The sequence below is a fragment of the Andrena cerasifolii genome, chromosome 4 (assembly GCF_050908995.1).
Source record: "Andrena cerasifolii isolate SP2316 chromosome 4, iyAndCera1_principal, whole genome shotgun sequence".
In the NCBI taxonomy this organism is placed as follows: domain Eukaryota; kingdom Metazoa; phylum Arthropoda; class Insecta; order Hymenoptera; family Andrenidae; genus Andrena; species Andrena cerasifolii.
In genome coordinates, this window is record NC_135121.1 from 16,639,641 (window position 1) to 16,664,874 (window position 25,234).

Genomic DNA, 25,234 nt, shown 5'->3' on the forward strand with positions numbered 1-25,234 from the left:
GGCTTGGTCGCCGGCTCCTGAGCGGTTATTATGCGCGTACCCCGTGCTACTCCGTTCCTGAGCACGGCTGTTTTCGCCGGAAATCGCTTAACGCGCGGTTCAAGTGGCTAAAGTGGCGTGACGCGTGACGCGCGCGCTCCGCCCGTCATGCGTTTAGCGTAATCGTCACTTTGTCAGCGTGAAGTGCACGGCATGCCGTGCACTTATGTTGCGCGGCCGTCGGAGCGCGCGGCGCAACATTCGTGCCGGCCACTCGAATCGAATCGCATATCAACCACCTCCGTCCAAGCGACCTGCTCCCCCTGCCAAGAATTTTTCGGCTTTCGGGGTCCGAGCTGTTATTGGAGATTAAGTAACGAGCGATACCGGTGGAAAACGCGGAGAACTCGCTACGAAAGGCTTCTACGAACGATCCGCGGAGGTAGTAGGCACCAGTGGCGCACCCTGAGGGGGGTCAAGGTGCTACTTCATTCTTTAAGAAAATTTTTATAATCACCTAATGAATTTTATTTTATATACTCTATTTTTTCCGCGCAGATTTTTTTATATAGATCGAAAGTATATGTTACAAAGGTCACAGAAATGTAAATTAAAGATGCTTCGAACAGCTGGTCTGACATTGAAAAATCGACAAAGGTGGAACCGGGGAAAGAAGAAAAATGAGGGAAAGAGAATGACAAATCTGTGTGTTCAGATTTAATTATCTCTGTTATGTGAAAATACGTTGTAGTAAATGAATGATAATAGATTAATGATAGATAGTAATTAGAAAAAATTAATGATAGTAAATGATAATAGGTACCGATGAAATCACAACAGTGGATAATATTAACCATTACATTTATGATAATGTTGTTGAAAAGAAGGTTTAAAAAAGTGATTGAAGCAATAATAAATTTCACAATCACTGCAACGAGCGAACACTGTTTCTTTCATACCTTGATCAACGAGACAGTTTAAACATGTCACTGACATCATTAGTATTATCATTTATTATCATTAATTTTTCTGGTTATTATCTATCATTCATTTACTATAATGTATTTTCATATAATAGAGATATTTAAAGAGTGACCCAAAACATAGCCTCTTTTTGGTCCCACGATTTTGGAACTGAATTTCATGCGAACGATACCTTATGATGAGACATCAATCACACGAAATTTTCAAGTTGAGGTGACAATTATTTTCTGAGATATGGCAGGTGAAAGAAGTGAAAATTCGTTAACGCGTCAACCCATACGCTTCGATGTACGAACTTCTATGTCAGTCCGATAATTTAAACAATTATTTCCAGGGGTTTTGCTGACTGCTAACAACGAATTTGAACTTAGATTTTCAAAATTCACAATGGCCGATTCAATATGGTGGACGATATATTTAAAAAAAAAAACACCCACTACCCAGACATTTATAATTCTTGATTTTGATTTTTTTTCGTGAAATTTGAAAAACTAAGTTCAAATTCGTTGTTAGCAGTCAGCAAAATCCCTGGAAATAATTGTTTAAATTATCGGACTGACATAGAAGTTCGTACATCGAAGCGTATGCGCGATTCCATCATCAATTGAACAGTGTTCCTTGTCAGGGTTGCAATACCACACACTCTACTCGGAACCCAACGCCACTTAATGAATTTTATTGAATTTGCATTAAAAATATTTTTATCCCTTCGACTCGACTTCCCCCAAGATTAAATCCTGAATGCGCCAGTGGTCCCTAAGTACTGTGGGGTGGAGTATAAGTAGAGTAGCAGTGTAGGATTCCGTTGCATCTGGGTGAAGGGGTACTCGATATCCCAGAAGTCGAAGAATCACCCAGCAGCCTTGTCCCCTTGACAAATCTCCATAAACACGCACCGTTAGAACCTATTTAGAATCCTGTTCGCTAAAGTCCATCCCACGCAAGGGGTTCCCAAGATGACAGGTATATATCATCGGTCTGGCCGAGCTGCTCGGAGAAACGCGAGCTGCTCGAGATCGGTAAGAGACGAGAAAGTTGCGCTGCCCGTAAGAACGCACGGGCGTTAGTTTCGAGCGTCGATTATATTATTAAAGCGTGGCTGCTGCGGAGGATCGAAGAGGAATGTCGTGTACCGAATGTTGATACAGCTGAGTGGTCGTCCCGGCAGGTACTCGGCCAGCTTGCTTCGGCTTCTGTTTGGCATGCCGTGGGGTCCCGCTCGGCTGTACCGAGTCCCCGACAGAAAGAGAGACGAGGGGGGGGAGCGGCGGCTCGATGCTTGACAAGGCACGACGGAGAGCCCGTGGCCCTGGCCCACGGTAGCTGGTACTGTTTATTCGTAATGGGAGACAGACGGAGGGAGAGAGAGTTCGACCGCCGATCACGAGGTATCGCGCGGGCTTGAGTACCTGTGCCTGTCGAGGCCACGTGTTTGCTTCGAACACAGAAGCTCCTAGAGGCCGAGCCCACGCACCAGCGTCGTCCCACGTCGAAAGGACGCTCGAATCGGACGGACTGGGTCCGTCGACTACGTAGCTTCGCAGTCTTGCGAGATCAGGAAGCTCGGTAAGAGGGATCCCGGAATAAGAGACCTGGGAGGAGCGACGTTGGTGGAGTTGGTTAGGCGTCTGCCCAGTAAACCGAGGATCCGCAAAGATCGCGGGTTCGAGTCCCACCGCCCGAGGTCCTCTTTTTACCATGGATAGAAATTGCGAAACCTGTTCCTACGGTCTTCGTAGATGTAAATTGGGAGTAACAATGGGAGAAAAGGAGAGTAGTAGCTGAATCTTGCTTGGGACTGTTTTAAACGAGACGCTTAACTGATGACCTATTCACTCCAGTGGGTCCAAAAAACGGGATGTCAGCGTCTCGGTTAAAAGGGCCCTTGGAGGTCTAAGCGCGCCCTGCTAATGGTGTGTCGTCAAAGCTACCCGAAGGGAGAAGTCCAACTTTATCATCCCAGCCCAATTAGAAACTATGCGACAAATCTCGTTACAGTGACGAGGCATGGGAACACCATTTCGAGCTGGTACCTACCACAAAGACCACGTGCAATTAGATCCGTGAATTAACGCGACTATAGATACTGGCGAAAATGCAGAGAAGTGTCCCACGAAGTCTCTTTCTGAGACCAAAGTGAGATCTTTTCCCAAAGTCGCATTAATGCGTAAAAAGTATTCGTACAGCGTCCAATTTAAAGTAAAACTTTGTACATCCATGTTAGTAATCAATTTTAACGAAAAAAATTATTAATACATATTATTAGATGTTTGTAGAATAGATTTTGTGTTAACACAATTTTATTCCCCTTAACATTTGCAAAGATACGGTAGAAGACCCAATTACTGACACTTTAAGCGTTGATCCTGACATTATCTTATAGTTTTGTACTTATAGACTAAATGTATAATGTCGTCCTTGTTATTTATTATTGTTTAATATGTTTACTTCATGAAAAAAATTTGCTGAACCTTAAAACTTCGATTTTTATGTCTAAAATCACCAATTTCAAAAATATGCGTCTTCATGCAAGACAATGATCCTAAGCATGTTGCTTATAATACTAGAATGTGGATTCTGTACAATACACCATCGTATATGAACCCCGCCACAGTCACCGGACATTAATCCCATAAAGCACCTATGTGATTATTTAGAAGAAGAAAATACGAAAACATATTTCTTCGAAAGAAGCATTAAAACGCGCGATAATAGAAGAGTGGTGCAAAATTACACCAAACATAACGTCAAACTTGGTTAATTCAATGCCAAGAAGGTGTAAAGCCATTATAGAGTCAAAAGGAAATCCCGCAAAATATTAATTTCTTCTTTATATTTCAAAAAGAGCAACTGTACTTATACTTTTTACGCGGTTATTTGAGTTCTTTTTTTTTACGAAATTTGTTGCAAACATTTATAGAAATATGTATAAACATTTGTATTAAGAAAGTTAATTAATAAACCGAGTTATACAAAGTTTCCTTTGGAATTCCTCGGTGTACGAATACCTTTTACACCGACTGTAATAGTTAAATAAAACCGTGCGTTCTCTTCTGTTGCAGAGCGCGAGTTCGCCGCGAAGAGTGGCGGTGCCAGTGCTGGTGAAGGACGGTAAGCCGTGCGGGAGCGGCGGCGGAAACGAGGGCAGTCGCGGCGGGCCGAGCGCGGCGCTGGCGAGTCCAGCGCCTCACATGACGGCCGCGTCTAGTCCCCACGGCTCCCATCACGCGGCCTCCTCAGTGACGAACCCTCACGGGTCCCATCCCTCGGTGGTCGGCGTGAGCCACGTGATGACGTCCAGCCTCCAGCACTGCTCGTACACGAGGGCGGGCGGGCAGCCCAGCATGCAGCAGCAGCAGCAGCCTCAGTGCGGAGCCTACCTGCCGTTCCAGAGTCGGGCCTGGTAGTACATGCCGTCCGCGGCGGGGGCCAACCACTCCGTCGCAGGGCCAGCGGCCTGGTACCCCCTGGAGGACAGCCCCTAGGAAGAGTGCCGCGTCGGGCCCGCCTCGCACCGTCGCTGCTGACGACTCATCCCGAGACGGCCCGCCGAAGGGACAAGGGCTCGTTGGTCCAGAGAGGACTGAGGGAGCCGCGGAGTCGCTGGAGGGATGTGAAATTGTGCGGTGCTGGGAAGAGACTATTGGGAAGATTGGGGAGAGACGGGCCACTGTACAGAGTGTATCTAGCTTTGTACGGGGGATAGGGTATGCAGGCGAAGCTTGGCCAAACGATTCAGCAGTATTCTCTGTAGTGTTCCGGGGACTATCCGTGAAGAGGAACCAACGACCGCGGGACGGTTACTTGACGACGCTCTCTTCGAAGCCTTGTAATAAATCTCGACGGAGCCGAGTTCGGAGTGAGTCTGCGGGATCCAAGGGCCTTGGGATCATAGAGCTTATAGACACCGGGAACTACGGGACTATGGATAGTACTTACGTCAATCTCGTTAGTCGTTTTAACGCGAACGCGACCTCCGCGCTCTCTGAACGCGCAGGGACCTCCAACGACCGGGTCCCTTCGTGGTTTATGGGGACGCGGAAAAGCTTGAAAGCTCGAGTAACAGTCAAGACGATTCGATTCGAAAGCGAGTCCACTCGCTACTCGAGTCCACGTGGCAAGAGGAGCCAATTTACCCGACGGAAGGCGAAAGAAGGTCATATCGAGAGCCTGTGCGGAATTACGCGTGAAAGTCACGTTTCCTATGGATGGTATAATTACTATGAAACGAAACCCAATCGTGAGTTTGTGACTTCTCTGACGAGCCTCTTACTCGTTCAGCTACGGTTAACTTCTCGAAAAGGACTCAACTATCTGTCATATACTCTATCGAGATATAGGGGCAGGGAATCGAAACGATCGGGGACTTTAATTCGAGCATTCTTGGTGCGTTTGCGCTATTAGAAGCTGTACACCACAGACACCTTCAACTATTACAGATTTAGGGAGCAGACTTCACTAAACAATCTCGGTACAATCAATCTTCCTGCAGAAAAGAAGCACTAATTCCCCCGATGGAACCGACACCGTGCAATCGAATTCAGGTCGAAAGAATTGCTCATGAAGAATTCCCGAATTAAGGGCTCCGATCGTTTCAGACTCGATTAAAACGGCGAAGGGATAGAGCGTAAGCGTGTCAGTGCGGTATAAAAACGGGGAAAGACAGTTTCGTCACGCCCACGTACACCTTCAGTGCCTGTCGCTACCATAGGCACAAACAAGGCCGCCGAAGTGGATCGCAGGCGCGCGAATAATCTGGCTGGGTCCACTCGAGGCCCGTCGATTCCAATTGCGAGAAACCGTACACCTGTGTGTTCGATCGCGTGACTCGGTTTCACCGAAAACCCCGTCACCCGAGACGCGTCGACAATGTTGCCCGCTGCAACAATGCGCCCCATCGAGGCTCGTCGCTCGCTCACAGAGAAAGGCGTCGAATTTCCCGTGAATGGGCTCTCCCCCGTCGGGATTCGAGGCTAACTTCCACTGCTCCGATGAATTTCACCGGCGTTTCCGAGCCGCGAAACAGGTGACAACTGTTGGGGGGTCCGTTTTCGTCACAACAAGCAAGTCACTTAGTTGCAAAGCGTTAAGGTCGCTTCGAGTTAGCCTCCGATTCGTTAACGGCGCTTGGAAGAGCCTCGTGCGCGCGATACTTGACAAAGCTGCAGAGAGTACCTCGAGGGGAACCAGGTATCGAGGCTGAGTCACGCGATTGATAAGGATTCCAAGACAGAATCCCACCGCGACGTGCAGCGGGGAAGCTGAGATTGAGGAAGAAATTAGCAAATGATTCTGGAAGACGCAGCTTCGGTTTAGTTGGAGCTCCGATGGTTGCGGTAGGTCGGGACAAGAGCTGGTGAGAAGTATCGACACTCTTCAAATTTCAATCGCGTTCCGCTAAGTAACCATACAACGGATGAATTCAGTGAACAACTATCGAAGCTCCACTTGCGCGCGAGCATCCAGCTTCCTCGCCCACGCTTACCAGAAATCATGACGCGATTCATTAACACCCGACACTGCCACTAACCACAGGTACACCGAGCAGCAGCGAGGTGCGTTGCAGTTTAAAAAATCGTCCAGCAAACAACGACGTCCGCGCGAAGTCTTCGCCAAGCCCCGAAACTAGTTCATCCCCAGAGAAGTTCCATTCAGTCCTACGCACTGTTCACCTACTGCTCGGTTTACCCGCACCCTTATACTACCAGGTTGCTCCGCATAAGTAGACCTAAGAACCGGTGGCTTCCAAGTCCATCCAAAGCGATGAATCAACCGAAGGGAAACACCACCATCGATCATCAACAACCAATCGACCAGAGGCGTGCGGAACTTCATCCTCCGAATAGCGACTCCCTTTCGTCCGGTGCCACCGAGAGTCAGTGTCTCCGCTTATTCGCGATTCGCAACGGTTTCCAGATGCCCGTGTACAGGGTGACGCAAACGGAGAACCGCCCGCCGGGGAGCCACCAATCGGCTGACTCGCAGCCCGAAACGCGGCCAGAAGAGAAACGTTGGCATTCTTCCCCGGAGCACGGTCTCGCGAAGAAAGAGGAGCACGGAGTGAAAAGGGGGCCACCAGACGCGAAAGGAGATCGCACGGCGACGCTTGAAAACGTCGAAACGGATTAATCGACCGGCGCGGCGGCGCTGGTCCCGTTTCCCATTGAACTGCGACTTTTCGCGCGCGAGAGAGATCCGTGTCGCGGGCGCACACTGTGTGTACATAGTTAGACAGATGTATATTTATCCAGGGGCGTTTCGCGCCTCGAAGCCAGAGGCCCCTCGAAAAAAATTCCGGCCTCGGTTGCCGTTCGCGGCGCCCGAGAGGAGAGAATCGATCGAGCTCTCGCCGGCTCTTTTCCGCGGGAACGCGCCGCGTGGAGAAAGGACACCCGCGGCGAGGTGACGGGAAGAATAGGCGGGTCCGGTGATAACGGGGTCACAGGCGGTGAATCCGATACGATGTAAATAGGATGTGCACGGCGGTTTTTAGGCGGAGAGGGATACACGGACGCGCGGATGCCCGCCGAGGGCGAGCGGCTCGAGCCTCCAGAGGCTGGAGCTCGCGGTTCTACTGTAAACGATTTAGCGAAACGATTTATCGACATTAATGTAACGCGGGACAGGGGGGGCACACTGGATCACACACATGCACACATATACGAGAGACACGAGCAGAGATACGTCAAAGTATAATGATTGACGAATAGCGAGTAGCGTGTGACGGTGAAGAAATTAGAGATTATTACAAAGTTTTGTAAATAACGACAGAGATATTAATAAAACGATACTTATTCGAAGGAAAATCAGCGGGAGCCGTGAATTCGATCGAAACTACTGCCTCTAACCCCTATTGTTCCTTTCCTCCGTCGTTCCCCCTCGCTTCCACCCCCCGGGAGCTTGAACAAAAGATTACACCTGAAGCGGGTAGTCCCCTCGACGCACAGTGGGGAAATTTCGCGATTTTATGGCCAAAACCACGAAAATAAATTTTTCAATTCGACTAAATAAATGCAAATGTCAGTCAAGAACTAATATGAGTATTAAATGCTACCAATTTTACTGTTAAATTTTTTAATACAAAGCTCGTATAGACTCGCAAATGTTTATGTTCGTGTGAGGTTGGATCGATCGCAAAGAATTAATCCAGAGTTTCAAGTTGCTTCAAACATTATATTGTGTTATCCAAAGATCTGAAAATAATTTCAAGGCATGAAAAATAATTATGTTTCGATTTTTAATACGTAATTTATACAATTTTTAAAGTAGTGTTTTAGAAATAACCTTTTCATATAAGAATCAATTTTTAATACATAAAATAGTTATCAATCCCATAATATCCTGCAATGATTTTTATTCCTATTTTACGTTGGACTATTTTCATTCTATAAATGCAATTATTAATTACTAATAGTTGCTAATCTTGTAATTATATGCATTTTTTTAAACACGATCCAGTGTGTCTTGTCTAACATACGACATAACTGTGACCGAGACTGGTTCACATGTTACACATTACAAACCTTTTTATTCTTTTTTAAACGATTTTATTCAGCTTCGATCCTCTGTTTGATGGTTTGTATTATGTATATTTGTTTGTCGTCAGAAGCGATAACCCTTCTGCTATGTCTTGCTGCACCGTAGCAGAGGCATGCTCTAACAAAGAAAAAAGTGTATAAATGTAAATAATAAAAAAATCTTTATCGTTCGTAATTTTTGTAAGTGCTGTTTTTCTGATAATTTAATTTCTCATATATTGGAACGTAAAAGTGCCGAATTTTATATATTAAAAATAAGTTTTGAGGTTTTGACCACGAAACTGGATATAGTTCTTCAATTGACATTCGTATTAAATTTGTAAAATTCCAAAAGTTCATTTCTGTACTTTTGGCCATAAAATCGCAGAATTTCCCCACTGTGCGATGGGGGGTTAGACCGAGTCAGAACTCGCTGACGGGTCACGTACTTACTATACTTCTTCCACTATACTTTGCGCCAGGCAACAGTCGCAGGAATCGAGTCTACGATATCCAGCTGTACCTGCGGAACTCACCCCCGGCGGGGTGCTGCGTGATCGAGAATAGGATGCTCCTCTGCATCAAAGGCTAAGAATGTTTCATTACAGATCTCGCCCGTGGATCCTCGCTACCAACCTCTCCCAGTGATCCCGAAGCGCCATGGAAACACCCCACGCGTGCCCCTGGCCCCGTAACGTCCTAACCCCCTTAGAAAACGCGACGGTGTAGCGACGATTATTAAAGGTAAGCCGATCTCCTCCGATAGATGAAGGTTAATACCCGTGGAGGCAGGTAGAGGAGAGGGCAGCCAGCATCCGAAACGCTGTTATTGGATATCAGAGGCTTCTAAGGGGCGACTTAACCCCGGAGCGGGTAGGGGGTGAGCCAGGATCCCGGCGATTTATCAAGAGCACCGTGACTAATTGCTCCTGTGGAAGCCGGGGCAGGTACGCGCGACAAGCACGGCAAGACACGCGCACGCGACCGGGGGAACGCAATTTAACAGGTCAAAAGGGACGGCCTGCCCGCTGGAAAACTGTTTCCGACTTTCGCGGCGGAAGTGAGATTAATGAAAGGCGAGGGGTGCCAGCGGTCTTCCCTTATTCCACGCTGCTCGCGCTCTCTAGCTTTGCTAGCCACGCAACGGGGCAATAGCACGTCGCGAAATTATGAAATCTTCTGGAGGAACAGGGGACTCTTAGGGGTTAACGGTTTTTCGCGTTGGACGGGCTACTGTGTCCTGCGGCTGGAACCTGATTAGCAATTTAGACGATGGCGTCATCGTCGCAATTAACCCTTCGCTGCATAACTTCTTCGATTTTCGAAGAAAATTCATTTTTCGATTCGTACAAGTGAGAATAATAGGGGAAAAATAATAAAAGCAAAATTGTATTTTTGTATTTTTCTACTTTCTCCGCCGTTACGATTGTGATCACTTAAAGACCGCGGAATTACAACGTTCAACGCGATGCTTGTAAATGTTTAGGCATTAGGATATGTGTCATTCATGATAAAGTAGTTACGTCAGACTGTTTGATGCAGTTACAAGAAAAAATTAAAAAGGAAAAATATTTGGCATATTTGCATCAGTATCCAACGAAGGGTTATTTAGAAGAATTGCAGATGGATTTTGGAGGGTTGAAGTGCAGGAAAGCAGGGCCCACAAAATTGCACAGTTTAGCGAAGAAGAAACTTCATTACCAACTATCAGAAACTACCCCCCGATGCACGTGCACTTCCTGAAAATGCAAGTGGCTACTGGTCCACGGAAAGAAACACTTGTAATTTATTCACGATTGACAAGACTAGGCCCCGGAGCACGCTAGCGGTTATAAAGAGAAAAAAAAGCTCGTCCGCCCTTCACACCCTCGACGCAATTTCCTGCGAATAGGTATGTGCACGTGTGTGGGTACGTGCGTGGCGTGACATACGAGAGGTCCTGACGCTGACAGGCCTCCGCTTCTGGTGGTCACTCTTATACACTGGTATCCCATATCGCGCCCCACACACCCCTCCCATTCTCTCGCTTCGACCGCCATTATCATATTTATTAACTGCCGCTCCACGCTTATATCTACACCTATTCGCTGCCATTCCTATATAATATAATCTGTGCCGGTGACAGCAGCACGTGGCTGGGCCACCAGCCCCCCATCTAACCCCCCCCTTCTCCCCCGTTGTCCATCCACCCCCTCCGCACATTCTCTCTCTTTCTCTTTAATTCCTCTCTTTGTCCCATGGCCTGGCGCCCTTATTACCACCAGCGACGGATTTGTTGCTGCCGATGCTTGATACGATTACCGGAGCCACTGGTCTCCTCTAGGTTCTCCTGGCTCGGAGCGATTCCTGGCTATCAACAAGGGGAATTAAGAGCGGAGGTTCGGGGAATCGGCGTCGAAGACTGCCTTTATGGATTTTACTGATAGTGGATTGTTGGCTAGGGTGGTAGTCAAGCTTCCGAGGCGGTGAACTTGATTTCTGAGTCACCAGAGGGAAACTTGGATTTTGGGTTCCAAAGGGGTAGCTGTAAGAATTTTTGTTTTAGTCCTTCTTCCTAGGAATTCTGTGATCCGTGAAAGGTGGTAAAGGTAGGAAGTGTGTATGGAAGTGAAGGTTCGCTAGAAAAGGAAAAGAGGAAAAGAAACGCGCGATTTATTAACAGACCCTGCCTTAGACTCGAGGATGTTAGAAGGTAGAACGAAACAGGTATAGGGTAAATCCGGGAGACGCGGTCGACCTAATATAAAATGATAATTAAAACTAATACAGATATTACTTATTTCATAGGAACAAACCTAATATGTTCAGAATTTTATGCTGATTCAGAAAAACTGTTCGATATTTGCTTTAAGACAATATTTACTGTAAATCGGATTGAAAACTGAAGTCATGGCATCTGACCACCTCTCCCGAGGTGCCGGGAGAAATGGTTTTCGTCGTTGACAGAGACCACTCGCATAGTTATTCATGTAAAAATAACAAAGAAAAAAGCAAAATTATTTATGAGTGAATACAACTATAGATACATTGATATTTAACTTGTTTACGCTAAACAAGTAAACGCATCAAAGAAAAAGTGAACCTCCCGGCAATTAGCAAGGCAAATGAATACAAAAGTGAATGAATAAAATAAACAAAAATAATAATAAAATAATGATAAAAAAATAAACAAAAATAATGAAAAAATCATAACTCGACCATCTCTCCTTTCTGCAGCGAGAGATGGTCTTCTCGTTAATTTCGAGAGGAAGAGTTAATATGCCCAAATACTTTGGCCTGCATTGTCCCTCAATATCTCTATCTCATTATCCGAAACATTAAACGGGCATAAACTTAAAAGTATATATTAAATACGATTCTGTAAACCGCTGTGTGACAAAAGGGGCTAAATGTAACCTCGATTTACCTTTTATAGCCTATAAATCCAGAAAAATACAGAAGGAAGCGAAGTGACGCTGTTCATTCAACTGTTTGGCTTCTAAACAAGTAATTGGTCTGCATTTTAGCGCGTTTTTACGTACAGAGTCTTCAATACAGCGACTCGACCAGCTCTCCGGCTCGACCGCGTCTCCCGGATTTACCCTGTATAGAAAGCGATAGTTAATGTAGCACTAGCGAGAAAGTGTGATCGGTGGAACTGCCCTCTGTCGGCGAGCACGGAGGTACCGCTACACGCGCGACAAGTTTCCGATGGCGCGATGGATGCTCGATCCGCTGTCGCTTGGAGGGTTCGGTCCGTGACGGAATGGCACGCGCAGGCCTCGTCCTCCGCGATTCCTCCGGTCGATTGTAAATTCATGAAGGAAAAGGAAGTCGAACGCCCCAACGCCGGCACCCCGTTCATGAATACAGGCCCGGCGAAAACATGGGGCTGTCTCGATCTAAGACGCGAAACCGAGGCAAAGGGTGTCCTTAGCCACGATGCTAATGTCTTCCTCCGGTTATCCCTTGATGGCCTGCTACCGATTCTAATGCATTGCGAAGGGTTGCTGGGGGGGTAGCGCCTTGCGTTCGTCATTCATGGGCCCGCGTTCGGTGGAAGCTTCCGAGCATCGATACTACATCGATCTGGAGACTATGGACTCCGTAAGTCAGAATTTTAATCCTCCGAACTAGATTCTCGATTACAATTATTCTTGGGGGGTCTGGATCGCCTCAGTTTCATAATATAGCGAAAATTGTTTCCGCACTTTTGCGCGATATTCGAATGATATCGACGACCACCCAGGCGGTTTCTGCGTCTTCCATGCCGTTATTGAATTGGAAATTTCCAGGCCGCGGGGGACAAAGAGTCGATTTCATTTGGAATCGTGCCGCGCGCGCGCGCGCGCACACATCTCATAGATATCCATTCGACAGGTAGAGAAATGCAGATTGCCGGCGACACAAAGCATTCCAGCCGGGATAACCGAACTGGATAACGGGTCCAGATATTGCTACTTGACTCCCTCCGATCTGCAGGTAATTGCTACGCCGGGGATGCCTTTGCCATCCGCGCCAAACGCCAGGGAATTCGCGATATTCGCACGTAAGTCTCTCGTGCGGAGCACGCGACCGATCCTCCCAACGATACTTTATTCGCTCGTTTCGGGGTTGCGCCTGCTGATTTGGCGGGGGGCGGGTACCGATCTCTTCCGGCGTTCCGCGAGGTATCGGTGCCTTCTTCTTGTTCGCGAGATAAGACTGCAAACACGCGCTGATTGCTGTTGTTGAACTACAAGCGATTTCGCTAATTTTCGGCCTCGGGCTTCGAGCCGATCTCCTTGTGTTTCGCGATAGAACGCGGTGCCTCGTCGAGACGAGGTATTTTTGTGGTACTTGCCCGGTCAGCTGGATCGGAGTTAAAAATAATCTCTTCTTCTCCACACGAGTGGACCCTTTTTCCGTTAATCCAAAGGCATTCATTTCTGCAATTTCCACCGAGCGGGATCAATACTTCAGAGGTTAAAGTATATTTCGCTCTGGATCTTTTGGAATTATCGGAAGGGACCGAATTTGGAATTTTTCTGGAATTTTTCTGGAATTTTTTAGTCCAAATACTAATGCAATGAAGTTAAGTTTTTTTGTGGAACTTGAGCTAACCTTTATATTCCTGGTCTATCTGAGTGCAGATAATATAGAAACTGGATCATCTTGGGAAAGAATCGTGAATGTTATGCAGAAAAGTGGAGGATGATGGTTACAAAATTACAGAGGGGATCTTCTTCTACTATTCGTCTACTATTTTCAAAGTCTTCACACCTTTCTAATCACGGTTCACGCGAAAGCATTAGGGAACTCGTTCGCTGTGCACCCTAGAAGATCGATTCTAAGCTAGGGAATGTTTCAATGGCGACGGAGAGGCGAAGGTAAATTGCAAAGTTTCGCAAATCTGGTAAATCTGCTCTCAGACCTGCCAGCTACTTTTGTAACAGGAGAGTCCTACCGAACGTTTACAAAGCACATATTTCTCCGGATCTCATGGCATGCAAATACTCGCGCCACTTGGAAAAATCTTCAGCCGAGTGTCATCCAACTACATCCAGCATGTAAACTCGGTCACCCTGGCGTATCTAAAGCAAGCGCATCTACCAATCGCGGCACGCAGACGTCTACCAAATTCTAAGGGAGCTTAAAAATTGTTAAACAAGTCACGAACAAGACCATAAAAAAGTACCCACCTTAGTTGACGAAAAATGTCAAAAATATTTCAGGACGAGTCACCGTACTTTACATGCCTAGCATATTCCCAGTGGCAGATAAACTAAATATCAAAGAAAGTGTATTGAATGACCGCTATAACAATATCGCGACCTTGAGATCACTTCAATAATCACTGAAAATTATAAAGCCCCGCGTGTCCCATTAAAAACCGTGATTTCTTTTGACATTGTTTGCGGTACAAGAAATACAGTGACTCACCCTGTACAAGCGGAATAATTAGAGAGCAGAAGAAAAAAAGAAAAACGACGCGTGGTTTCTCGCTCGTCGACGCTGGCAGTTCAATGTCGCGGCATAAGAAATCGTTTAACTCGCGATCGGTGGAAAAAAACTCGGCAGGGTCTGCTGTCTGCGACCCACGTCCGAGCAAAGTACGACGCACACACGAGCAGCGCGATATCCCACGGGCGTAGGGCACGCGTATGCGTCCCGGGGAGCAAAAATCGCGCGTCGCGAACCGTGGAGGGGATAGCTCCGCCCTGGCATGCCCTACCGCTCCCTGGCCACGCCCACCGCCACGCCCCGCGGAGGCTAACCTCCAGAAGTAAATCGCTCCAAGACGATGGAAAATCGTCGGCCAGCTTTCCACCTACTGACCGAGACTTTCTTTTTCGCGCCCTCTTTCGATCCCCTCGAATTATTACTCGCAAAGAGCGGAGAAACGACGACCGGACGTCGCGCGGAGGCTCGAGCCGCTCGTTACCCGCCGGTAATAAGGGTAATTTGCACGAGGGCGACTGATTACTTATGCGGCGCACGCAAGCGTGCGCTCTGTTAACGAACCTTTACAGAAATATTCTAATATAATACGCCCTCTGGTGGAAAAGCTAAATATACACTTCTAAAGAAAAGCGAACGAGCTTACTCTGCTCGTAACATAACAAATTTACCATATTCATAATCTCCCGACTACATGTATTATAGTCAGCAAAGTGGGAGGACGTTTCGTAAAAACGGTCACTGAAAATCTAACGGAAAGTTATCCGCTTCCAGCGGCACGCATGCAGCGTGTACATACCACGCACTTACCCAGCGCTCTCTCCCGTGATCCTAGTCGAAGGAACTTCTCCGTATCCAGTGGTTCGTAGCCTGGCATCGTGCGAAGGTAACGTGGATCGACGAGGATTACCGAAGAACCGCGAGCGGACGCGCCGCGAGGCACGCCGGGCCGTTATTAATTGTGCAGGGAGAGCAAGCTGTGACTACGGGGCCCAACGAGCCGCGGACACACTTAACCGACGCCCGAAAAACAGTTGCTGCGACGGCGAACAATGGGTGGACGCGGCGCGTACGTAACGAGCACTTAAGCACTCGACGGCACACAACGGTCGGGCACGGAAAATGTCATAAGACGTCTGGCATTGTACGCGGGCCGAGGGAGTATTGGTGGGGGGGGGGGGGAGAGAGGAGAGAAAGAGAGGCACTCGTCGGCCCGTTGGCGCGTACACGATGGTATATTGTTTATCGAGCAGAAGGCAGACGCGGGGTGCACGGGCGACGTACGAGCTTTTGTAGAAATTATGCGCCGCTCGCGCGCATATGCCTACCGAGGGCTACCTATTCGATGAACTCTCAAGAGGTTCCGGGCTATGTTCGAGGCGGGCGAAGGAAAATCGCGAGATCGGAGGTTCCCACACACGGCGAGGCCACCAGCGGCGACCCGTGCGGCCCGGTTTCCTCTGGGCCCGACGACGTTGTTGCGCCCCACGGCTGGGTGACGAGGACGCACCGCCGGTGGCGGACCCCCCCCTCTTCGCCTTTCGTGCCAGCGTATCGTTATTTCCGCGAGACTGGACGAGCGGAGTCAAGGAGTCGACGTGACGCGGGCAGGGGGCCGGCGTTCGCACGGGGGGCCGACCGCGGGATCGGATCGAGACTCAGGTGGAGGCCTTGTCGGTAACTGGCGCGGGACATTATCGACAGGCGGGTGCCCCGCGCGGGAAACCTCGCGGGGGTTCGCATCTCGTCACCTTTCGCCTTTCTTTCGCATCCGACTGCTCACTCGACTACCGGCTCCCCCGGATCTTACGGCTGGTCCGTTCTCGCATGCGTTCCGTGCACTCGTGAGGAAACGAGCGAGGAGATTTCCGCAGGGGATCGGCACTTTTGTAATTCTGCGATTGGCGGCCGGGGTTTCAGCGGAGTGGCTGTGATAATCTTTAGCTCGGTCCTTTTTTAACCCTTGTGTCGATTTGACGGAGTTGTCCCGTAATAAGTTATATTGTTCTGTTATTTGCGATTGTAAACAACCGGTATGTACTGCACATCGTTTTATTTTATACGAAAGTTGTGAAAAATCTAAGATGTAAATGTTAACTCGTCAATTTGAATAAAAAACTATGGAGAAATAACTGTTTACATTGTCATTTTATCGATCTTTTACCACTGCACAGTGGGGAAATTTCGCGATTTTATGGGCAAAGCTATAAAAATAAAATTCTGAGTTCGACAGAACACATGCAAATGTCAATTGAAGAACTAATATGAGTGCCAGCAATTTTACTGTTAAATGTTTTAATACAAAGCTCGTATAGACTCGCAAATGTTTATGTTCATGCGAGGTTAGACCGATCGCAAAGAATTAATCCAGATTTTCAAGTTGCTTTAAACATTTATATTGTGTTATCCAAAGATCTAAAAATAATTTCAAGGCATGGATTCAATTCCTGGTGGTGCGTAAGATATGTTTTGTCCTCAAAATAATTATGCTTCGGTTTTTAATACGTAATTTATACAATTTTTAAAGTAGTGTTTTAGAAATAACCTTTTCATATAAGAATCAAGTTTCAATACATAAAATAGTTATCAATCCCATAATATCCTGCAATGATTTTCATTCCTATTTTACGTTGGACGATTTTGATTCTATAAATGCAATTATTAATTGCTAATAGTTGCTAATCTTGTAATTATATGCATTTTTTCAAACACGATCCAGTGTGTCTTGTCTAACATATGACATAACTGTGACCGAGACTGGTTCACATGCTATACATTACAAACCTTTTTATTCTCTTTTAAACGATTTTATTCAGCTTCGATCCTCTGTTTGATGGTTTGTATTATGTATATTTGTTTGTCGTCAGAAGCGATAACCCTTCTGCTATGCCCTGCTGCACTGTAGCAGAGGCATGCTCTAACAAAGAAAAAAACCTATAAATGTAAATAATAAAAAAATCTTTATCGTTCGTAATTTTTGTAAGTGCAGTTTTTCGGATAATTTAAGTTTCTCATATATTGTAACGTAAAAGTGCCGAATTTTAATAATTAAAAATAAGTTTTGGGGTTAGCACCGCAGTGCGTTAGCTACCGTAAAGCTGATTCTCCAAAAATGGAAAATACGTATATAATAAATCCCTAAGGGCTCAAGACTTTAGGTCACCCTCTAGCGCTGTGATTTATCGTGTAGTCGGCCGGTTCGATCGGGAAATTCAGCCGCTCCTCGCGAGCTACTCGAGAGGCGTCTGCTTCGTCAAAGATCACGGTCAAATTAAAGCCTTCCGTTTGCAGTGAGAGGCGACAGCGCAGCGTCTCTATTGACGGCCAGGCAAGTAAAATTACGGATCCCGTTTAGACACGAAAGACGCGGCGCGGCGGCCGCACAGAGCTAAAAGCACGCGGAGGGATCCGGGCATCGAGGGAGGGTAGCGATCGAGCACTTGAGCACGAGCTCAGAAGAAATGCGGGGAGAACAATGGCTAGAGGTAACCAGGAGCCGGTGCTGCGTCATCCCGGTGTCTGAGCCCGTCTCCACCGACGCGGTAACGAGGTGCACGTCACCCCGAGGGCTCACCTTCCCAGGGACCCGTCGCCAGAACCGACCACCCACGACTCGCTTGGACGCGCGATCGCGTTACCCCGCACGACCCTCGCGATAATAAATACACGCCCTGAGCGTTAACCCTACTAATATAATAAACGCCAAAGTGTGTTTGGACTTTGGGCATCGGGACGAAATTTTGCATAATCACTCTCTAGAACCCTGCGGAAAATATAGGCTACCAAGAAATCTGGACATCCCACCCATTCCCTCTTCTTTCACCTTCTTGACGCTTCGTTTTACCTGGGCAATGCCGGGTGCTTTAAGCTACTTATTTATGGTCCAGTGAAATTAGACGGAAATCTGCCCAATCATCGAGCTAAATTTTGGTATGGGCCTTTATTTGGCCGTTTTAATCAATATGTCAAAAGTCCCCATCGATCCTACCGCCGCTAAAATTTTTACAGAGGGTTGAAAAATAGCAACTGTTTTTCGCGGATCTCTCGTTACCTAGCAGTTTTGCGACAAAATAGGTATTATGTAATTTATAGCCTAGGAAATTCTTTACAAAAAAGGTCCTAGAAGATCCCGAACCCTGGAATTCAAAAAATTATGAAACTGTGTAAATATGTAGGGGAAGTCCTTCTGAGTATAGCGCAATTTCATTTGCTGCCCAAATTCACTCCAAGAGGGTGCAATTGACCCCTGAATTTTTTTTATTTCGTATTATTACTCGCGAACTGTAGGACATAGAAAAAGTGTTCAGGAAAAAGTTACTTCTTTTAATTAAGGCTATCATTTGGTAAGTTATAGTTCTTACAGTTCTTACGGTTCGCGAGTTATAACGCAAAATGAAAAAAATACTGATTTTTAGGGGTCAATTTCACCCCTTTAGAGTGAATTTGGGCAGCAAACAACAAAATTGCGGAATACACACCTATATGTTAACCTCTACAATGGTATCGGCGCACTGGATCGGTCAGATTAAAACAATTATTATTTTCACCTCGGAGGTAGAGTACTGACGTGCTGACGTTCTCGTTACTCCTACGAAAAAAACTCACAGGACCTTTTTGTAGAGAATTTCCTAGGCTATAAATTGTATAATAACTACTTTTGTCGCAAAACTGCTAGATAACGAGATATTCGTGAAAAACAGTTGTTTTGTTCAACCCTCTGTAAAATGTTTAGCGGCAGTCGGATACCCATACCAAAATTTAGCTTGGTGGCATTTATTCCGAAGACAGATCCTAATTTCACTGGACTATTAGTTGCAGATAAACATCGAGCGTGCTCACGTGCAACGCCACCCTCTTGAAACCTATTCCGTTACCACTGTAATTAACGAGCATCAATACGAAAACACCGAAAGCCCCTCCAACTCCTTTCATTCGAAACATCATTCGGCGTAACCCCAGAATCAGCTACAGCCCAAGAAGACGCCGGAGCTAGCACGTGCACACCGCCATACCGAAAGCATTGCGCGCCAAGCTCCACAAGACGCTCTCGAATTTTCTTTGAGCCCCGCTTAAGCTTCCGTCGGACGGCCTCGGCTGTAAAGAATGATTTGGAGCGTGCAGAAAAATCCGTGGTCGGCAGCTGCTTGATCTTTCCGCGTGGTTTCGCGCGGCACAAGCGACGGCAGACACTCGGGCCCGATGCGTACTTATCAAACGCAGGCGGCACAGTCGGCGCGCGGAACGGCAGAGGAGAGATCGCGCGACGAGGGCCGCGCATAGAGGGCCCCGGTCGGTTGAAGCGAGAGGACGGCTGCCGAACGGGAAAGAGAGGGCCGCCGTACACTTGGCTACTTGGCATTTACATCCGCCATCCATTTTGCACGCGGCGGTACTTCAGTCCCTATTCTTTACCTTTAGGTGCCCGCACCCATGTACGAGGAACAGACGCGCGCTCGCGCACACAATGCATCCCGGCGTACGCTGCTGCGGCCGTACATTAACACGAGTTGCTGCGTTTTTACGGCTGCGATGCGTGGCCTGCGCCCGCGGCCGCGCGAGCGACGTGCCACGGGGGATGAAAAAGGGGGTAGGAAGCGGAGAGGAGACGGATGGGAGGAAGAAAGGAACACGAAGATGGGAGGGTGGGAAAGGGAGAGGAAGAGAACTCGGATGTGCCGTGGAGCAGAGTCGTGTGAGGTGAGGGCGCACCTGGACCTTCTTCTCCATGGGCGTACAAGGGCTCTCACTGCCTTCCACTCCACGATTCAACCACCCAACGGACTGCCTCCAGTTACCGTGCACCAAACTTTCTTCTTTCTCTGTTTCGGGCTCCCTCTCCCTTCCTCCTTCCCTCGCTGCAGCATCCCTCTGCCCTCGATCCTCTTTACTTCTCCTCTATCACTCTCTCCTCTCTCTTATTTTTTAAAAACTCGCCCGGATCGCGCGAGTGCGCGTACCATTGGAATCCGCGTCCGCCGACACAAACGCGTTTTACATCGGCCCTCTGCACCGACGCGCGACGATCCGCGGCACTCGTGGAGACTCGTACCGGTTCGGGTGTTACGTTAAAAAAAAAAAAAACCGGCAAATAAAACGGAGCAATGAAACTGCGATTCGGGGATTTTTCCCCCCCGGCGTGTCACTCCTCGCCGGGGATTACAGCGGACGGAACAGCGGGAAATTGTTACAAAGCGGCGAAACCTATTACGAGTCTGACAACGAGCGCACGGTGCATTGAACGGGAAAGGCACGAAATACCGTGGAAAAAAAGAGCGGAGGCTCAGGACGGGCAGGACTCTCGAGCGACGGAGCACGAGGAGCGCTCGCCGGGACTGGAAATGCCGGGAGTGTAGCTAAATCGGTTCAATTTGAATTTGGTATGCGTGGAGGCCGAGAAGGGACGCGGCCGAATCCAGATGGCGATAGGAAACGGTCGGACGCGTACCCGTATGGAGAGCGGAGTGAACGCATTACACGCAAGCGACGACTCGTACTCGATGAAGATGTAAGGGCCCACCATTGTGTCCTGCGCCGCCGAGAGAACTCGAGACCGAAAAGAGAGGAGCGGAGAAGGAGAGGAGGCGGTGTGCGCGCGTGTACGTACAGAGCGGGACCGCGACTACCACCGCCGCCGGGGGTAGATCTCGGCGCAGATAGTGCTTTATTTCATCAAAGGGACAACAAGGAAGCCGAGATAACGCCGCGGTGCTTCACAGAAAGGAGCACTTCGCCGTGCAGAAGAGTGTGCGCGGCACGCACGGCGCGCTCGATCGTCCGTAATCGCGTGCAGACGCAATAACCGACCCCCGGGGCCCCACTCGCCCAAGGAGATTCTTCCAGCGGCGAGTCTGAGGATCTTCCTCTGAAAGAATACTCCGGCGGTAAGCTGCGCGTGCTCGAGAGAACTCGGGGCTCTTGTTAGACAGTGGCATAGGGGGTTGAAAGGTCGCGGGTGCTTCAAATTCGATCGGAACGCTCGCGCCCTCACTTGTTAGCGGAGCTGCGGGAGCGAGAGGAATCGATTGATCTCGCGTTCTAACGCGAAATCGAGATCCAGTTTACCTAGGGACCGCTCGCGATGACGTTCCGAACCCCTGAGTCTGATGTTCCAGCCGCTTCTAATACCTTTCTAAGCGCTGAGACTGAGAATCGTGCCTCCTGGGAACACCAGCTCGCGAACTGCGACGCGCACCGCTTAGAACGGGGTGGTGAATGAACGCGCCACGGTAGCGGTGTGGGAAGAGGGTCCGAGGGAACGGAAGGGTTGTTTACACTCAGCCATGCGGGCGATAGGAAATATCGGCTTGGATCGCTCAACGAGAGCACCGGATGATTTTATGCGGGCAACGCGAATTAAATGGGCCGTCGACCACAATGCGCGTCGATGGGCATCATCTCCATCGAGCGACGCGGGCCTGATTCAACTCGGAACGTGTATCAGCTTCAACCTTGCTCGGGTATTTCTCGCGATCTAGCATCTTGCGATCCAAGCTTAACTTTAATTCAACGCACTTCCATCGCATTTTCCTTAAAATTTCGCTATTTTTGGGACTAAAAACATAACGAAATTGGGGAAATTTGGGGATGGACCAGAATACCGATAGGTTATAGCTAGTTATGCGATTTTAAACGTTGTAAACTTTTTTTCGCCCGCCACTATACGTATAAAGTGGAAAACGCTGTTTCATTTTGCTGGTTTAGATTACCTGCAAGATAAATATCATGCGCACCAGCGGACGGCGAATTTTGCGCGGCGTGTTGGTACACCTATATTAATTATTAAAAATTAATTTAAAAAACTACAGCTTCTTCAAAAGTGCATAAAAACTTGGTCCAAATTTCAAATGAATCGAATCACTAGTTTCTTAAACAAAATATATTCCCAAATTTTTCTACACTTTTAGTCCAGAAAATAGTATTCTCCCTTAAATACGGCCAAGAACCTCAGCACTGTCCGTGTAAATTTTGTTTCAGTGTCACTAAGGCTTCGTTCACATTAGTCAAGTTACCTGACTAATCTCAAGTCGCTTGGATTTCAGTAACTAGAAACTACACTGCCAATGCGAACCTGTTATTTACTCGACTCGAAATATCCTTTCAGGCTTCTTTCAAGTTTCAAGCGAAGCAGAGATTCTTTCAACGTCACTTGCCTCGAGCTACAACCTAATGCGAACGAGACTCACCTGGCACGGAGAACTGTGAACGTGAACTGCTCCATTTCAGAAACAGGGAGACGTTACTTTACCCCGCTGAACCGAAATATGCGCGTAGACCTTTACTCTAGAAAAGGGTTGTATTAATTCGTTTGGTCGAGAGCGACGCGGGTTCGCCGTTCCTGGCTCGCCGAGGAAACCGAGCGTCTCCGTCGCTGGCGGAGCGATTCCAGCGACCTGGGCATCCAGATTTCAGGGTGACGATAGAGGAGCCAAAGGGAGGAGAGGGCGAAAGAGAGACAGAGAGGGGCAGAGAACAAGAGCGCTGCTCGCTATTGTTTTCTCGAGTGGTACTCGCTGGTTCAATGCTCGCCCGCTCTGGTAGACCGGTACCAGATGTACCCTAGACCGCCTGGCTTCAACCGCGATACCGTGCCGCGCCGTTCGTCGCGATTACGTTTTCCAATTTCCCAAAATGTTCGCATTGTTCCCGCCGGGAACAAAGCCTCCCCGGTCCGCGTCGCTGGGACCTAGGTGTTAGTAGGACATTTTGCTTGGTCAAGGAGATTCACCCAGTCGAGGGATGTGGGGCGAATAAAATCGTACGTCTCCTCGATTCTAGATACCAATACTACACCAGTACGAATAATCTGGATAGGATGCTGGAACGCTCCCTAAAATATTCAAACTCATCTGGGAACTTACAAAGGGCTCGCTGGAGCAAATGGGATCAGACTTGCCTGGCTTGGATCTAGATCCCATCTAATTCTATCCACGCAACGAAGGTTGCGCTAGAAGGAGAAGGTTACACACCTTCGAGGATCAGGCGCTGAGAGGATCTTTTGGCGAGGATTCACCCGTGAGACGGATGTAGAACCAATTAAATTATATTTGTCTCAAGTGCATACAATACAAAAATGTCCACGTGCGACGCGTGAATTGCTCGTGTGGAAATAATATATGCGTGTCCCCTTCGATCGGCTGCACACTGACGATATGTATAAACGACGGGTGAAGGTACGATAATCGAGGCCCTGCCAGGAAAGAGTACATCGAGCGCGAAATAAGTTTCTGTAATAACGGTAAGGGCTCTATCTTCGAAATCAATTTAAATATCATACCTCGATATTAAATTACAGTTGAACATGCTGGCTATCGATAGTCCACACCCCCACGCGATTAATTCGACGATTCCACGCCACAGGGGCAAGAATCAAAATGATTTTTATTGAAATTAATCGCTCGTACTCCATCCGTTGGCAAAGCCTCGATCATTTCAATCACAAGAGACCAACGATGCCACCCAAGGGAAAAGATCGTTGATCGACACTCTCCGGATACATGATTCTTTATTACAACCGACGCTTGAACCGATCGCGCGCCGAGAACACCGTAACCAAGAGTAAAAGATCGAACCTTCGTACCGGCGCTACGCTCGAACGCATCGATTTATTACGAAACGAAATCTCTATTCAATGGTAATAATAGGAAATAAAAGAAAAGACCGCCACACCTCGGAGCTGCTCGCTTCGGAGAAGAGGGGACGACGAGCGTGGCTCGAACGAGACGACAGACGATGATTATTCCGATCCGCAGACCTAGATTACGTTCATCGGGGATGATCGCGCGAGTCGAAAGTACATGCGCGCGATAGCTAGCCGCTATGGAATATACGAATATACAATTAAAATTTTTTTTTCTTCCCCCGTTAACAGATTGTGCTCGCTCGACGGTTGCTCCCGCGGTCCACGGAGCAACCCCTCGCGGGGCCGTTTAATATTATACAACACTTTCTCTCGTCTACATCGAGGTCCGTATAAAATTACATTTCATACACTCTTACGTCGTTAATTAGTGAGTAATAACTGCCAGCACTGGTTGCGCTATGCGTCTTTCGCGTCACCATTGCCATTTAAGGGCCCTTAATTTCGGCCCCCCAAAAGGAATGCTGTCGACTGTTGCTTTTACGTGAAAGAAATTTGCGCGCGAGGAGTAACGAGGGTCGCGGGATTCGCGCACGATGGGAAAATCGATCGTGACGGACGACGTCGATTTATTGCACGCTTTAATGCGACCGCGGCGCGACGGATGGCTCGCGCCTGGGCGAGTAGATTTAGGTACAGAGGCGCGACGAACAAGCAGGGAAAGAAAGAGAACAGTGCCGGTCATTTATTGCTCGCAGCGAGACAATTTTGCCTGGTCCTAATGTTTCATCGATTCTAAGTAGCCGCGGATATACCCATGAACCTGACCTTAATGAACTCGGCCACGCGGCAATGGCGAAGTTTAGTCGAACGCCGTAAACGTTTTATCGTCTACCGTCTCCACCCACCCCTGTTTCCACCGCTTCCGTTACCGTTCCCTTGATAATTGGACGAATAATTCTAGAACACCAGAAGGAACGTCGTGATTAATCGGTGGACCCGCTGCCACCAAGCGCCGCTATCAAGGGGACATCCTCGATTTCGAATGCTTTGAGTGTGACTTTACGATTACGCTGATTCGTGGATGCTTTTAAGTGTTTCAGATGGAATGTAGATGATGGCTAATTTTAAGCTGTGTGAAGTGAAAAGTGGGGGATAGCTAGGTGACCGATTTTCAAAATCGTTTGCAAGATTAATTAAAGTTTAAGATTGCTAATTCGAGTGTCATAGTGATCGAAGTGATCTTTAGTTTAAGGGG

General features: G+C 47.9%; 2 protein-coding genes across 3 annotated transcripts in view; one reads left to right on the forward strand and one right to left on the reverse strand.

Annotated features, from left to right (window-relative positions):
* The window catches only part of LOC143367628 (homeobox protein Nkx-2.4), a 47,248-nt gene extending 39,479 nt beyond the window's left edge, over positions 1–7,769 (forward strand). Inside the window, exon 4 of the mRNA XM_076809624.1 lies at positions 4,026–7,769. Coding sequence (XP_076665739.1) covers positions 4,026–4,370 — 345 coding nt within the window. The 3' untranslated portion in view covers positions 4,371–7,769. The remainder of the gene's footprint in view (positions 1–4,025) is intronic.
* Positions 7,770–23,423: 15,654 nt separating this feature from the next.
* Positions 23,424–25,234, reverse strand: part of Rat1 (5'-3' exoribonuclease 2 Rat1) — a 38,344-nt gene continuing 36,533 nt past the window's right edge. For both annotated transcript variants that reach the window (XM_076810205.1, XM_076810204.1), the window contains exon 17: positions 23,424–24,936. In XM_076810205.1, the coding sequence (XP_076666320.1) occupies positions 24,868–24,936 (69 nt within the window). In that variant the 3' untranslated portion in view covers positions 23,424–24,867. The remainder of the gene's footprint in view (positions 24,937–25,234) is intronic.